Source organism: Falco rusticolus, chromosome 7 (genome assembly GCF_015220075.1).
Source record: "Falco rusticolus isolate bFalRus1 chromosome 7, bFalRus1.pri, whole genome shotgun sequence".
Taxonomy (NCBI): domain Eukaryota; kingdom Metazoa; phylum Chordata; class Aves; order Falconiformes; family Falconidae; genus Falco; species Falco rusticolus.
Genome location: NC_051193.1, coordinates 70,973,574 through 70,987,896, shown reverse-complemented (window position 1 = coordinate 70,987,896; position 14,323 = coordinate 70,973,574). Strand labels below are relative to the sequence as shown.

Below are 14,323 nucleotides of genomic sequence, written 5' to 3'. Positions count from 1 at the left end.
TCAGGGTAGACAAGACACCGACCTGCTGGCAACCAGATATGAGGGGATCCCATGCAATAAGGGAGAGGTCCTTCAGCTCGGTTCTTTCCATTCAGTCAGTTTATTTGACAGACAAGCCAGGTCCAAGCAGATAGGCCAGGCACGGCCAACACAAGCAGGCTGCAGGTCAACCTCAGTGCCATGAGGTAGGAGACAACGCTCTCCAGAAAACCACTACGCTGCCTGGCTTCATTATAATGCTGCTGTACAAAAGGAGAAAAATCAAGTGCTTAAAAAAAAGAGGTTGTCCCATCACCATCGCTGCAGCCACAGAATGGTCCAGAGAAAGAGGTCAGAAGGGTCTCTCCGCGCATATAGTGTCCATCATTCACAGTTAGATCTGTTGAAAAAAATTACATACACACCCCTCCCCACCCTGCAGAACAGGAGCTTCTCATTGATGGTTTAACTGAAAATTAGACGTGATCATCAACATCCCTCCCCCAGTCTACTTGCCCTCCTTAGAAATGTCCAGCCATGATCTTAGCAGAGAATAATCATCATCTTCGCATCAGCCCCAGTTATAGAAATAGATTTTCTGCCAAGCAGGCAAGTAATCCATCAGCGGCCCTGAAACAAGAGAACAGAGGGATCACACACATAGAAAGGCAAGAACTCGAAGCTGTATGTACACAGGGTACTCTTACACCACCCCCCCCCCCTTTCATTATGATACCCAACAATCCCAAATCTCCAGTTATACAACTCAGATGAGCCCAAGAACAGAACAGTTACTTTTGCCAAGATGGGAGACAACTCTGGGATATGGTGCCAGAGATCAGGGCAGGACCAAGTGGGATGCAAACCACCACTCCCTCAGAGCTGACATGTCCCAGCTCCAGTGGGAAGCAGGGGTCTACAACGTGCAAGGGGAAAACCCACATGCAGTGATTCAGGACACTGCTGTGGCACAGGGAAGAGAGAAGACGACTCAGCAATAACGAGCAGGTGCAGGCACAGAAGCAACTGCTGTAGAGTGAAAATGCTTATGTAGCACATGGCTTAATGCAGGCTCCAAAGCCTCTCTGAAATCACTAACTGGAAGAAGCAGCCCCTGAGCTAGCCAGATTTGTGACCTCCCCAAAGAAAGGACAATCCCACAATGCCAGGCTGATCTAATGCCACATCACTGCCATGAATTACTCCATGAAAGGCTTCACATCAGCAGGGAAGAGGGGGAGGTGGAATTCTGGCCCATAATAAAGGGATCCCTCTGGTGAAGGACTAGAAGACAGACCTGGTTTGGCCCTTTGATTTACAACTGGTTCCTGCCTGGGTCAATACCTCTAGGCACCTGTTTACCCCTCACGTCTGCACTGCAGACTAGGGATCAGGGAAAAAGAGTTCAGAAACAGGGCTGCAGAGCAGGGCTCTGGTGCACCAGCTGAGGCGCAGAAAGGGAGCGCAGGAGAACAGGCCTAGGTGGCAGAGACACAGCTCTGCCGCCTGGGAGGGCACACAGAGGTTTACCCACTGTGGTCGAGCCAGGAAACAATTAATCCTTTCCTGTTCCAGTTTAAAATAAAACACAAGCATCAACACAGGGTGCACTGGTGCTAACCATTCTAGGGACTTTTCAATTCTTTCCTCCGGTTGGAAACCAGTTGACAAATGTTCTGTCCAACTTCTCTGACTTTTCTCCACCCAAAATAAATGGGGGTATAGTAGTGGGACCCCACTTACGTGTGACAAAGCCAACTCCAGGCACATAATCAGCCAGCAAGCGCAGAAGGAGAAGGATCCTGCCCCTAAGAAGGGAGAGAGTATGTACGAGTCCAACAGGACACCTCCTGCCCCAGCTGCTGAATGCACAAACAGCAACGGCAGCTGTTACACAAGGGCTCGAGATTAACCTGCTCACAGGCACCCGCACCTCTTCATATCTACTCACCCAGTCCCCTGACGCTATTTCTGTTAAAAGGGAAATTTTCAGAAAAAGCCCAGCAGGGGCCCCTTACTCTGAGTATCGGTCATAGAAAGGAGATCTCAGCAGGTAGTACAGCAGTAGGATGGTTCGTCGCCTCAGCTCCGCTCGCTCTCGCCTGTTCAGGTCTTTCAGATCACTCAGCAAGCTCAGACTGGAAGGAGAAGGGCAGAAAGCTAACTCACGGCAACAGCAGCCAGCAGGGGAAAAGAAAGTGGGTTTCTAAATGCCCTCCGTTCTCAGCTCCACACAGAGCAGGCTGCACCAGCTCAGAACAGAGAGCACCGTAAGTGTTGCAGAAGATACCTAAATGTGCCAATCTCCCAGCTAAAGACCAGCCCCTGTGCGTATTTCTCTCAGTAGGGCCTGTCCAGGGTTGAGGAACAGGGGGAAGTGTGATGCTCAGCCACCACCAACCTCAAGCACCGACAAAGACTCTTCCTCAGACTGACCTCGAGATGTCCAGGACTGCTGAGAGGAGCCAGGGTTTCCACGATCTCTGGCCCCACACTCCTAAACTTAATACTAGGAAGGCAGTCAAGGAACGGGAAGAACCAGAGGTGCCAAGCAAGAAGACAAGCAATCCCCCAGGTGCCAGCAAAGCTCTGCCGAGAGCAGAACACACACTAAGGCAGTGCCAGGGGCCCAGGGGAGGGGCTGGAGGGCTGGTGCCCACAGTTCCAGCGGCTGAGGCTAAGAGAAGGGGGGAGTCCCGAGGTCCCTGCCTCAGCAGAGCAGGGGCAGGGAGGGAGAAGCCTGGCGTGGCACTGCCCCGCACCCGCACCACCCTCTGCCAGCACCCGGGTATGACGAGACCCGCACGCACGCAGCCAGGGCAGGATACGGTGGAGCAGAGGGCGGGTTATGTAGAGGGATTCTGCGATGGTTTCTTGGAGACCCAGAGGGGTGGGAGGCTGGTTCATCTCTGCTCTTCGGCTCTGCGACTCCTCCCTCTGCTGGGGGGACCCCCAGTGCCGGGACTGCAGGGATGGGGCTGAAACAAGCAGATCAGCACATTAGCACAAGTAAAACCTTCCTGCTGTGCTTTCCCATGCCACCACCCCGCTGCTTTCTGCACTGTGAAGGTGTGAAATGGGCAAGCTTGAAAAGCTGTGCGCGCAGGAACTGCTGTGGCTGTCCAGCACCCTCACAGCTTGTCTCCAGAGGGGACAGAGCAGGGAAGGGGTACTTGTAAAGGTCCATGATTCTCAAAGCATAACCACACTGACGGGTTGTCTCGGTCGCACAGCTTGCTTGGGAAAATACTATTTAAGTGCTAGCCTTGCACACATGTCTGAATCCCCGTGGCTTTGACATACCCCAAACAACAGGGCCCAGTGACTGGCAATATATGTCCCAATAAAAGGTTCTGCTCTTTACTGCCCACACCCAGGTCATATGTAAAAGGGCACCGAGCCAAAACAGCTCAGGCAAGGACAGAAACAGGCTCAGCTACTCACTGCTCTGGAGAGAGCGCACAACACGGCTGGAACGCCTACCAACATAGGTCTGATCCTTCCCTGAGGAGCTGTCTTCCATGTCTGCAGGAGAAAACAGCCACAGGGGTCAGGCTGCAACGGAACATGCCTCACTCCAGAGCTGGCAGCATCCTTCCCTGCATTGCCATCAAGAAGACCAGACTGAAAGTTTGATTTAGCACAAACCGGACCAGCCTGAAGGGGCTAACATGACGCAGAAGGTGAAAAGGTAAATTTGCCTGACATTGCCCAGGCCTAGGATCTTCTTCCTCAGCATCAGACCTGAGGACACTCAGCTTGACTCACAGTTCAGCCAGTGGTTCCAGGCTTAGACTCCTCCACCTCCTCCATCCAGACTGTAGGACAACTCTGCCACTAAGCTAACTCGTGCTCTGCCAAGGGTAGAAAGTTCAGCACAGCTCAGCTTTGTGTACTGAAGCCTTACAGTTCCCTGTGCTGCCCAGGCTGCTGCTCTGACGAGTAACTGCTAGCAGGACAAGACATGTGGCCCACCAAGGAGCCAAGCTGATGACGACAGTGCCATGGGCTCACCTTGGGGATGGAGAGGCTGCTGCTGCTCCCTGTTCAACGGCACAATAGGAGGAGACATCTGGATGCCAGCTTTGTACCACAGCAGGAGCAGGAGACGAAGGATGGCTCTGTGAGCAGACACATGAAAACCTTCAATATCAGGCTACGGAGCTGGGTTCCCATTGTGCTGAAAAGGTGGCTTCCACAGAAGTGGGAAACACTCAGGTCTGCTCAGGGTAGCTGGCAAGGCGAGCGGGGTAAGTGTCCCCTTCTGTAGCACAGTATCCAGCATGCCATGGGGCTCCAAATTCCCCCAGCCTCAGGAACTGGCAGCTCAGCTCTGCGTGGGCTTTTTCCTGGGGTACTCCTGAGTCCCCTCCAGATCCCCTTTCCGAGCGCAAGCTGCCCCTTCCCCTCCGCCCACGGGACTTACTTAGCCAGCTGGATGAGGACAATGATGGTCCACCGGCCCATCTCCCCCCACACCCTGGCTGTCCCCATCTCTGCAAAGACCTCCACGCATTCTAGCACACTCAGCCAGGTCAGCAGCTTCTGCTGGGGCAGCGACTGCAAAACACAGAGGGGAGGAGGGGGACAGGATGCAGGCTCTGCTTGGGAGTTAAACAGGGCAGAAGCACAGCCCAGTTTGATGGGATCCTCAGAAATAAGCACCAGATGGCCTCGGAAGTCACAGCCCCAGAAACAAAATGTGGTGCCTCTGCTGCAGCCAGAGTCTACGCACAAGCCGACTTCTCTACCTCCAAGCAGGGGCAGACTGAGACATCACAGTATCGCACAGAGCTGCTACCCCAGAAACAGGGAAACCACCACAGCTGTATCTCAGCTTGCCTTCTACCCCATCTGACACAGCAGGACCGTCTCCTGGGTTGTGACACAGTGCCCGACTCAATGGCAAAACTCTCTCCTTCTCCTTGTCTTGGAGCTGGGATACACAACAAACCTCCTCTCTAGTTAGAGTCGATGCGGGAGGACACTTGGATTAGAGGGAAGGGGACCCAGAGTCCACAGTCACACCAGAGCAAATGCCTGCTGAATACAGCATCAGCCTAGATTCCAGGCACAAACCCCAAAACAGCGCGTGCTCTTCCAGCCTGGGTCCCTGCTCCCCATGCGGGACCTTGCTGGTGCTGTCAACCACAGGACTTAACCCACTGAAAAGCATCAATAAAAGACAATACAGCTGAAATTCACTTTGGCCTTTAACAACCAGGGAAGCCAGTCTTCTGCGTTCCTGTTTGTTAACACACCTGACACTCCAGCCAGAAAGCTGCCTACACCCAAACCCACACAGTAGGCAGGATTGCAACAGAAGAGGCCTGCCTGGAAAAAAACACTCTCCTCATTTCCCAAAGGGTCCAACAAGTGCTGGGAGCCAGTCTGGGGATCTTGCAAGAGAGACGGAGAAACAAGGTGCTTATGTTTGTTTTGCTAAATAGCATGTGCAAGGGAAGAGCCTAAGAGATGGAATCAGAGCTTTGGTGCTCCAGAATCACTGCTCTGGATGTAGTGATGGTTATTGAGCAACCCCTTTGCCTAGCTCTAGTTCTGGGCCTCTCAAAAACCCAGCGGAACTCCTGGTGCAAGACAGAGCCTGATTTCTGTGGTCCTGGGAGCGCTCTGGCCACTACTCCAAACCACGAGCTACAGGGCTGGGCTGCTGTTTACCTGCACGCAGGGGTTGCTTCTGGCCTCGACACACCTGACAGCAAAGAGAGGCCACAGCAAAGACCTGTTAGTTTCTACGGACACTCCCTGAAAGCTGCTGCAGGGAAGAAAACATGTGTCCCAAATCCTTCTCCCACACATTCCAGCCTTACCACAGGCAGGCTCCGCTGCAACTCCTTTCGGAGAATCCAGTCGTTTAATAGCACGAGGAGGTTGGAGGCAGAATACACTACAGAAGGAAGAGAACACCGCGGTTACGGGATGCACAGAAAGCAAAGCAAACCGGGCCCGCTGCCACCTCCCCCCGGGAGAGGATGCGGGAGGGAGGGAGGGAGAGCAGCACGTCACGCAGATCCCCCCGTAGCTGCCGAGGACGCAGCCAGGCGCGATGAAAACGAGGGGTCCGGGGAAGGGCCCCCCCGCGTCAGGGCCCCCCCCCTCCCGCCCCGCGGTGCCCGGCGCCCCCGGCTCCCCGCCCCCACCTACCCAGCTCCGACAGCGCGTGCGAGTCCGAGAAGCGACCTGCGAAAGGAGCAGAGCGGCTTGCGGCTACCGGCTAGCGCCCGGCCCGGGGGGAGACCCCGCCGCCTCGGGCAGGTGCCGCAGCGGAGCCCAGGCCCCGGCCGCGGCGGGAGTCACGGGCCCGCCGCCCCCCTCCCGCACCTGGCAGCAGGTAGGAGAGGCCCCGCACGGTGCCCTCCAGCTGGGCCGTGGCGGCCGGGTGCCGTCTCACGTACTCCTGGTAGCGCTGGCACAGCAGGCGCAGCCGGGCCACGGGGCCGCCGCGGGAAAGGGCCGGGGCCGCCATGGCTCCCGCGGCGGCGCCTTCCGGGGCCGCCACCGCGCCTGCGCGGCGCGCCCAGCCCGTCCTAGCCGAGCCCAGCGGAGCCGAGCGGGCCAGCCGCGGCGGCCGAGCGCCGAGCGGCCGATGGGCGGCGGGGCGGGGGTTTAAAGGAGCGGGAGCGGCGGCCGGGCCAGGTACGGGGCGGGCTTGGGCCACGGCGGCGGGCCGGGGGGCTGCGGGGAGCCCTGGCGGGGCGGGCGGGGGGCCAGGCGGGGCTGTGGTAGCCGCAGGGCGAGGAGCTGCGGCACGGGTCAGTCTGGGGGGGGCTCCGGGAGGTAAGCCGTTCCTCGGGCGGGGGTCGGCCCACGCGTGGGTCTGGCGGTGCCGTTCCCGGCGCGGGGGTCGTGGCTCTGATGGCGGCACCGGTTAAAAGCTCCCGGGAGGGAGCGTGGGCGCTTGGAGCAGCCGCCGCCACGTCCCCGGGGCGGGGGATTTACTGCCCTCCCCCCCCCCCCCCCCCACACACACCCCCCGGGCCCCGTGTGTGGCTGGCTGCCGGCGGGCAGCGTCCTGTGTCACCCCCCTGCGCCGGGGGGCTTCGCTGCGGGGAGCGGGGGGTGCCGTCGGGCGGGCAGGGGCAGCCCCCCCCCCCCCCGCTTTTCCTAAGGCGGAACGGGCCAGCGGAGGAGGTGCGGGGCCAAGGGGCTGCACACTCGGGCAGGGGCTGGGGAGGGGGCTTTGGGGCTGGGGGCCTGCCACCCTTGTGCTTGCCTCCTGTCGAGCGTGGCAGCAGCTCTCCCTGCCGGGGCTGGGGGGAGGCTTTGGCGGTGGGGGGAGGGGGGCACAGGTGCCAAGGGAGGTGGTCAGGGCCGCGCTGCTGGTGCTTCCCGGCTCCTTCCCGGAGCCCGTCCGGACTCGCACAGCCACACTCACGCTGTACTCGTTACTGCACTAACCCCGGGTTTACAGGCTGGGGGCTGGCTGCAGAAGGGGGCTCAAACCTGCGTTGGGTCCCACAAACCCCCCTGCCATGCTGAGCGATGCTGGGCTGCACGGACTGTGCTCCAGCTCTGCATCCCGCTCAGCTGGAGGGCACCGCCGCGCTGAGGCTGCTGGCCATCACCACCCTGCCCGCTGTCCCCTCCGTGCTGTGTCCCGCTCCCTGGAGCTGGGCCTGGCCTTTGGCACACCTTGTAGTGCAAAGATCGGCAGCGGTGCACATGGGCACGGCTGCCTGCCTCCCTGCTGATCCTCCGAGGGCGCACAGCATGGGTGAGGAAGGCGTTTCACAGCCTTTGGCAGGTCTCCGGAGTGCAAACAGAGCTCTGCCAAGCTGCCCCTCCTTCCTCCTGTCCAGTTACCTCCACACAATGGACACAGTGTGTGCCTGCAGCTTCCTCTGCAAGAATTACAGTTGCATGGGCAGGCACTTTATCCTTTCTGATCTCTTTCTTTTCTTCCCCCCCTTCCCCTGAGAGTTTGTTTTCCAGCAGGCTGAGTTCAAAAAGGGCACGAGATACTGCTGGCAAACAGTCTGGTGCTAAACAAACCTTTTTAGTCAGAATCACGTGGATTAGACCCAGCTTTCCATTCACAGGCAGCGCTACCTGTGAAAGCCTGTGAATTTTACGGTGGCTGAGCTGCTGGTGCAAGTACCAAGGTGGGTGAGAGAACACCTGGAGCCTGTGACGGAGGTCTGGAGCACAGCTTGCTGAGGGTAGGTGTGCGCTACTGGTGACTCTAGGGGCATATCCAGTGCAGACTGCTGGAGCTGCTCTCCTTCAAGGAGAAGCTCTATCTCTGCCAGACAGCAATCTGAGACCCGGCTGCCTAGGAGACTTTCAAAGACACCTTGTCTTCAGCCAGAGGTGAAGCTTGATGCACAAAGTCCTTGGGCTACTCCGAACAGCATAGCCAGATAGTGTAGTTCTGTCCCCGAGTGAGCAGCTTTTTGGCAGACACTCTTCTTCATACCCAGCCTCCCTCCCTGCCACTGTCTGTCCCATTCCCCCTTTCTGGTCACCTCTCTCCTGCAGTGAGCGAGTTTGGAGGACAGTTTGAGTAGCATCATGCTGCCTTTTTATGGTAAATACGCTGCAAGGGAGCACTGTAGGAGGGCTGGCTTCTCAGAGCAGCGGCGAGCCCATGAGACTGGGTGAGACTTAAATTGCCTTGGCTTATGGTGCCCAGGTTGGGGGTGGTAGGAGGTGAAAGGCTGCACTGAGGGGTTGGTTTCTCTCTCAGCCATACCCAGAAAGGTCTCTGACCAGCTCCTTTCTTAGCACTTAACTGTCAGTCTGGGTGCCGAGGGCTTGTGCTTACTGGAAATCCACTGGTTGTAACTGAGGCCAAGTAGTTCGTATGCTGTGATGGTGAGGGGTGCAGGCTCAGCACTAATAGTAGGAAAAGAAGCAAACCAAAAAAAGCAGACAGTCTGCCAGCCCATCAGTGGGTACAGTGCTGAAGTCCAGCTTGCTTGGCTGCCAGCATCTCCTTCTTTGCTCAGATCTGCGAGACCATGCTATTTCTGGGGAGCCTGAGTCCAGGCAGAGTGCTGCTGTGGATCTGAGGCAGCTCGTTCCGAGTAAGCCTGGCTTAAAACGTACCATGCAGGGTGCTGGGGTAGGTGAGGATGCGTTCTTACAGCACCTGACAGCGTTAGAGCTGGGCAGCGGGATGTGGGGGAGGAGACTCAGTGTGTCGATGCTTGGCTCTGTCTTGGGAGGTTGGTAGTTGGTGGGCAAGTGGATATTCTCCCCAACCATGTTGTCCTGCTGTCCTTCCACTGCCAGAAGGGAAGGAGCGTGAGGTCAAGGATGCGGCTCTTTCCAGCTGTGGCTGGAAGGGAGCAGTCCTGGTGTGGGATGAGATTTCTGGCCCTGTCGCCTTGGGGCATCCCTTCCTGCCCTGTTCAGCTCCCACACTGCAGTGTGGCCGTCTGTTTTCTGTGCTTCTGGATGAGCTCAGCCAATACTTTGGGATAGCTAGGGATAAATTGTGACTCGCTGCAAATAACCTGTAGATAGAGGCATGTCCAGGGAGTATTTTGGTCCCTGACACATGAGCCCTGCCTAGAATGGAAGGCCTGATTCACTCATGGTATCTCTCACTGGTGGCCAGCACCTTTCAGGACAGCTCCAAATCTCTGTCCAAATGAGGAGACAAGGGCAACGAAGCGCACCAGGCTCCAAGCACAGCATTGCTGGTGGTGGCAGCTTGCACCTCTGATCTCCAACAGGCCCCCTGGGGCCTGGAAAAGCAGCAGCTGGCAGGGGATGTCGGTGGTGTAGTCCTTGAGTTTCTGAAGTGTTGCTGACAGGTCTATTGCTTGAAGCGGTAGTCTGAGGGGAAGGGAAGCCCGGGTCAAACAAGCTTAAGGGGCCTTTTAATGTGTGTTTTGACTCGGAGGCATTTTGTTGCTGTTCTCTGTCAGGGTGCCCCTGCCCTTCCCAGCTTAGCTGAGACTTGGCATCTCAGGAGAGAGTCTTTTTGGCTTCCCAGGAGGAACAACACGTCTGGCAATATGCTCAGAGCCCTGCTGTGAGATAGCGACTGCCTCCAGATGCCTTTTTTCCAGAAAGCCATTTAGAGCCCCAGGCTGTTACTTGGGTAACTCCCTTCCCTGATTCATTGGCAATGTGCAGTCTCTCCTGTAATATCCCAAATCTGCCTGTGCTAAAGGCTGAGAGGGAGAGGCCGTATCTTTTAATAGCCATGTGATGCAGCTGGAAAAAACTTCTGGACATGCAGTTCTCTGGTGGCCTGAGTTAATGGAAACACTCCAAGGGAGAGATGCAGCTGGGCCCTGAGGGAGAGGGTGCTGCAACTGCTTTTGGATGAGGGAGGCAACTGGTTGTGGTTTCTGCTCTGCCTTTCCTCCAGCCTCACCCTAGCTCCCCTCACCCCACCTGGAGAAGGCGGCAGATGTGGAGATCAGTCCCACCACGCAGGTCTTGCAGGTCCCATGTGCTGTGTAAATAGCTGCAGGTGGCTGGGTTGCAGCTGTTGGATGTGGGCTCCACCCTGGAGATGAAGCTCTTGCCACGTGCACATGGGACGTCTGCTTTCCTGGTGACGCTGGCGACTGCTGTGGCAGACCCCACCGAGCAGCACGCCGTGTGTGGCAGGCACGTGCCTGCCTCTCCCCGCTCAGTATTAGCTCTGCTGAAGGCGCCTTTGCTTTTCCAGTTCTTTGCTATTGAACCTACTCGGTCTTGTTGCCAGCAGCTGCTTCTTCCTATCCCAGGTGGGTGCTGGAGGCCTGGCTCTTACTTGCTGAACAGCTCCCTGGAAGTGCAGGGCTCTAGTAGCACCAGAGGGGAGGCTGTGACTGCAAAAGGGGTGGGTGCCAAGTGGACTTGGTGCTCTGGTTCATATCCTGTGCCCCCTGCTCCAGAAAGTATCAGTCTTTGAAGTTGCCCCCTTAGACCCCTTTGGTCTCGGGTGGAAGCTGATGGGTTAGGACAGGCTGGGTGGGGATGACGAAGGGGAGAGATGTCTGTTCACTGACATGTACCGTAGTGTCCATACGTGTCCTCTCTCGCTGGTTGCCACCTTGTAGCCAGACTCTGAGAGATTCCCAAAGCAGAAGTAGCGTCAGGCTTTGCTGCTGGAGGAGGGTTTTGCCGATCAGTTGCAGTGCTGTGTGTGTGTTGGAGCTGCTGGGTCTCACCGTTTGGGTAGCAGCTGCTGTAAATTATTTCTGATTTCCTGCCCTTGTTGAGATTGATGTCACCTCCCTTGTTTCATACTGTGCTGTGCCAGGCTGACCTGGGGTTTGCTGTGGCTAGAGGGGTGCAACAGGGCTGTTGCCCAGCACATGGTACACTTATTTCTCTGTTTCGGATTTTAAAACAGGTGGGACAGACCAGAAAGATGGTTTTGGTAGGTCTTACCTGCTTTGGTGCAGGTCCTGTTCCTCCTGCCCTCACAGATGGAGGGGCTTTAAATCACAATTCCCTTTTCTTCTCTGATCCCGTTGCCCCAACTTACTTGTGTGGCTCTGTGCTTCTGGTTTAAGCTTTCTCCTCGTGAGGAGATGATAATCCCTGTAGCCTCCCTGGAGAAGGGCTCACCCATTCCAGCCTGCCGTTGTGGGGTGCGGGCGCCCAGCTCTGTGGGAGTTAGAGGAAAGGGGTGCACTGTAAAGATCCCAACAGAGGAGGAGGAGGATGATCCCCTCTTCCACTAAGGATGAGTGACATGTGCAGGCTGCTCTGCTCTCTGCATTGTAAGCTGCCTGGTAGTTTTTGCCTGCCTTCTGTCTCCTCTGCCTTTATTCCTTCTCTCTCCCTTCTGTGCATCTCCCTGGAAAGATCCCTTCTGGGACTGCCCAGGGCATGTTACAGGACTCGGGTTATGGGACATGATAGTTGATCCCTTCATTGCCTCACAAGCCAAACACTTGGTGCTGCTGTCGTGTTTGGGAGGGGGCCAGGGAACTTGCGTCCCACCCCGAGCTCCTCCTGCTGAAGAATGAGTGTGAGAACTCACATGTGTTGTGATGGAGGATGGTGGCTGTGGCTCTGCCAGCACTTCTGGGTACACGTGTCCAGTCCTCCTTGTGGGGGTAGGGCACACACTACGGGGCAGTGCAGTGACCTGGGACTAGGAACGTGCAGCATGCAGATACTCTCCCGTGGGCTGTCTGGGTAGCCTTGGGTGACACCAAGCTGTGCTTGTAACAGGCTGGAGAAAAGGGACAGGACCAAGGTGTTGGGTGCTGCTGATCTGCGACACTCCTGGCTGTTCAGGGCCCTGTCCCCAGAGCTCTCTTACGTGGTAGATCTTCACGTGACTGTTTTGTCTTTCAGGTTTCAGGTGACAGCAACCTCCAAAACCCTCAAGTACAGCTGAGATGTGTTATCTGCCCTGCAAGCTGATAATCCCTGGTTAAGGGTGGTCCTCACAACCACCACCAGGTCCTGCCAGCTTCTCCAGTTGTTGCCAGGTATCCCTGCGACATTGGCAGCCTCCAAAGGTTAGTTATCTTGCTTGTTAAGTAGGTGGTTTACATGTGCTCGCTCCCTTCCTGTCTTAGTGCTTCTGTACCCAAATTGGTAAACTGGTGATAACTGCATGGCAGAAGGTCTTGGCTCTGGGCGTTTCTTCTCTACTGGGCATGTGGGTATTTAGGGGGTGGGTTCTGGAGCACTTGTAAGACCCCGTGGCCCAGTTTTCTGGAGGGAAAGACCAGATTCCCTGCGAGAATCCTTGGAACAAAGTGTGGTTGCATCTTCATGGCTGTTTCAGCTGAATTTCCCTTTAATGTGCATGTCGGGATCCTTCTCTCCAAATGCTACTATGGTCTATTGCTTGTTTCTGGTGTAGCGGGCAGCGGGTGACTGGGAGCTGGAACAAGCTCACTGGGCCAGGAGAAATGGGAAGTCTCCCTCCTGGAGGCTGGGAGCTTCTGTTGGTGTTATTCTACCATAGCAGCTTCTTTTCTCCCTGTCCCTTACACCAAGCATTTCTGTGGGGCCACTGTTCTCAGTGGCCACCTCTCTCTCCTCTACCCCTCATTAGTGCAGGGCTTGGCATGCCAGCAGGAGGGAGCCTCAGCGTGTCTGCTCCTTGATCGGATTTGTCAAGGCTCCTTCCCTTTTCTTCCTGTTCATTGAAGGCTGAAACAAAGCAAACAGAAGAGAGGAATTCCAAAGAATAGAAGTGAGGGAAGAGAGAGACGCTGGAGTGACAGGCTGCCCCTGCGCACAGACACCCCCCACCTCAGTCTAGTGGGGCAGAGCATTTCGGGAGGCGAAGCCCTTCCCCAGCACTTCTGTTCTCAGCTACACCACCAGCCTTCTTGCTTTCCATGCTGTGGATCCGTGGGGTGTTGCAGCCTGGAAGGCCTCTCTCCCCACTGCTTAGGTAGTTTCCCCGGTGAGGCTGTCGCCGCTGCGTGCCAGCGGCAAGAGATGAAGGCTCAGGCTTGCTGCCTCCTCTCGACACAGGCACGTGGGTCTGAATGCAGCTCGAGGGAAACGGGCCATTATTTGAACTGCTTTGTTTGTCATGGGCTTCGGTAGAAGGTTTCCCTCTTTACCTGTGCCAGGAAAATTCCCCTGCCAGGCAGTCCCGAATGAGCCCGGGGCAGAGCTGTGTGCCAGGGCAGCAAGGCACCGGCCTCTCCCCAGCCTGGAGCCAGATAAGCGCTCGAACAAGGCCCTTCTGTGCAGACAGGTCTGTGAAGTGAAGAGAAGCGTGGTCTGGCACTCCCATTCCCAGGAAGCGGGGCACTCCTGGCCGGCCAGGTGAAGCTGCCACAGGTAAAGCTTTGTCCGGTCTGATGGAGCCCTTTGTTCCCTCCTGTGCCATCCCCAGGCCATCATGCATGTTCCCTTTCATCCTGCCCTCGGCCCTGCTACGGATTGGATCGGGGAGGCAACAGGATGCTCAGCAGCCCTGGCATAAAGCACTTGAGGTGAAATACAGCCCTACCAGTGACCCCCCTCCCCTTTCACTGAAGCCACAAGGAACAGCCTTTAAGCCACAGCCTCTATTTCCTTTCCTTCTTTCTCCTTGTTCTCTGCCTTCTGGCAATCTCTATGCTCTGTGGTTTAATTAGAGAGTGGAGTAAAGTGCTTAGACTCCAAAATGTGCAGATTAGGGGGTTACTAATCCTCTTCCTTAACGGGTGCTCACATCCTGCCCAGTCTGTTATCGAGCTTCTGTCCCCAGAGTGGAAACTCAGCCAAACTTGAGACCTGTACCTCTCCTCTTATTGCTGCTCAGAGGAGGGAGGGTGAGGGGTGACAGGAGAGTTGGGGGGGAGGAGGGAAGTGAGCTGTGGGCTTCCAAAATTCTCAAGGTGGGTTTGTAGTCAGCATTGGCTGTCTTTGCTTCATGTGCCCTGGCTGGTTTTGGTGCTCCAGGAGCAGT

At 56.5% G+C, this 14,323-nt stretch overlaps 2 protein-coding genes across 4 annotated transcripts in view; one reads left to right on the top strand and one right to left on the bottom strand.

Moving 5' to 3' along the window:
* Positions 1-77: 77 nt before the first annotated feature.
* The window catches only part of PEX16 (peroxisomal biogenesis factor 16), a 20,897-nt gene continuing 6,651 nt past the window's right edge, over positions 78-14,323 (bottom strand). Inside the window, exons 2-14 of the mRNA XM_037395135.1 lie at positions 9,665-9,783; positions 9,087-9,227; positions 6,322-6,675; positions 6,145-6,180; positions 5,811-5,887; positions 4,406-4,539; positions 3,994-4,100; positions 3,424-3,504; positions 2,808-2,957; positions 2,416-2,488; positions 1,998-2,117; positions 1,723-1,787; positions 78-609 (exon numbers count right to left, since the gene is read on the bottom strand). Of these exons, the coding sequence (XP_037251032.1) occupies positions 551-609; positions 1,723-1,787; positions 1,998-2,117; positions 2,416-2,488; positions 2,808-2,957; positions 3,424-3,504; positions 3,994-4,100; positions 4,406-4,539; positions 5,811-5,887; positions 6,145-6,180; positions 6,322-6,675; positions 9,087-9,227; positions 9,665-9,783 (1,516 nt within the window). The 3' untranslated portion in view covers positions 78-550. The remainder of the gene's footprint in view (positions 610-1,722; positions 1,788-1,997; positions 2,118-2,415; positions 2,489-2,807; positions 2,958-3,423; positions 3,505-3,993; positions 4,101-4,405; positions 4,540-5,810; positions 5,888-6,144; positions 6,181-6,321; positions 6,676-9,086; positions 9,228-9,664; positions 9,784-14,323) is intronic.
* Positions 6,555-14,323, top strand: part of LARGE2 (LARGE xylosyl- and glucuronyltransferase 2) — a 27,998-nt gene continuing 20,229 nt past the window's right edge. For 2 of the 3 annotated variants that reach the window (XM_037395391.1, XM_037395393.1), the window contains exons 1-3: positions 6,593-6,636; positions 8,040-8,159; positions 12,256-12,422. The gene's annotated coding sequence lies outside the window, so the exon portion shown is untranslated. Of the gene's footprint in view, positions 6,637-8,039; positions 8,160-12,255; positions 12,423-14,323 lie in introns of all 3 variants that reach the window. The other variant, XM_037395392.1, reaches the window with a different exon arrangement.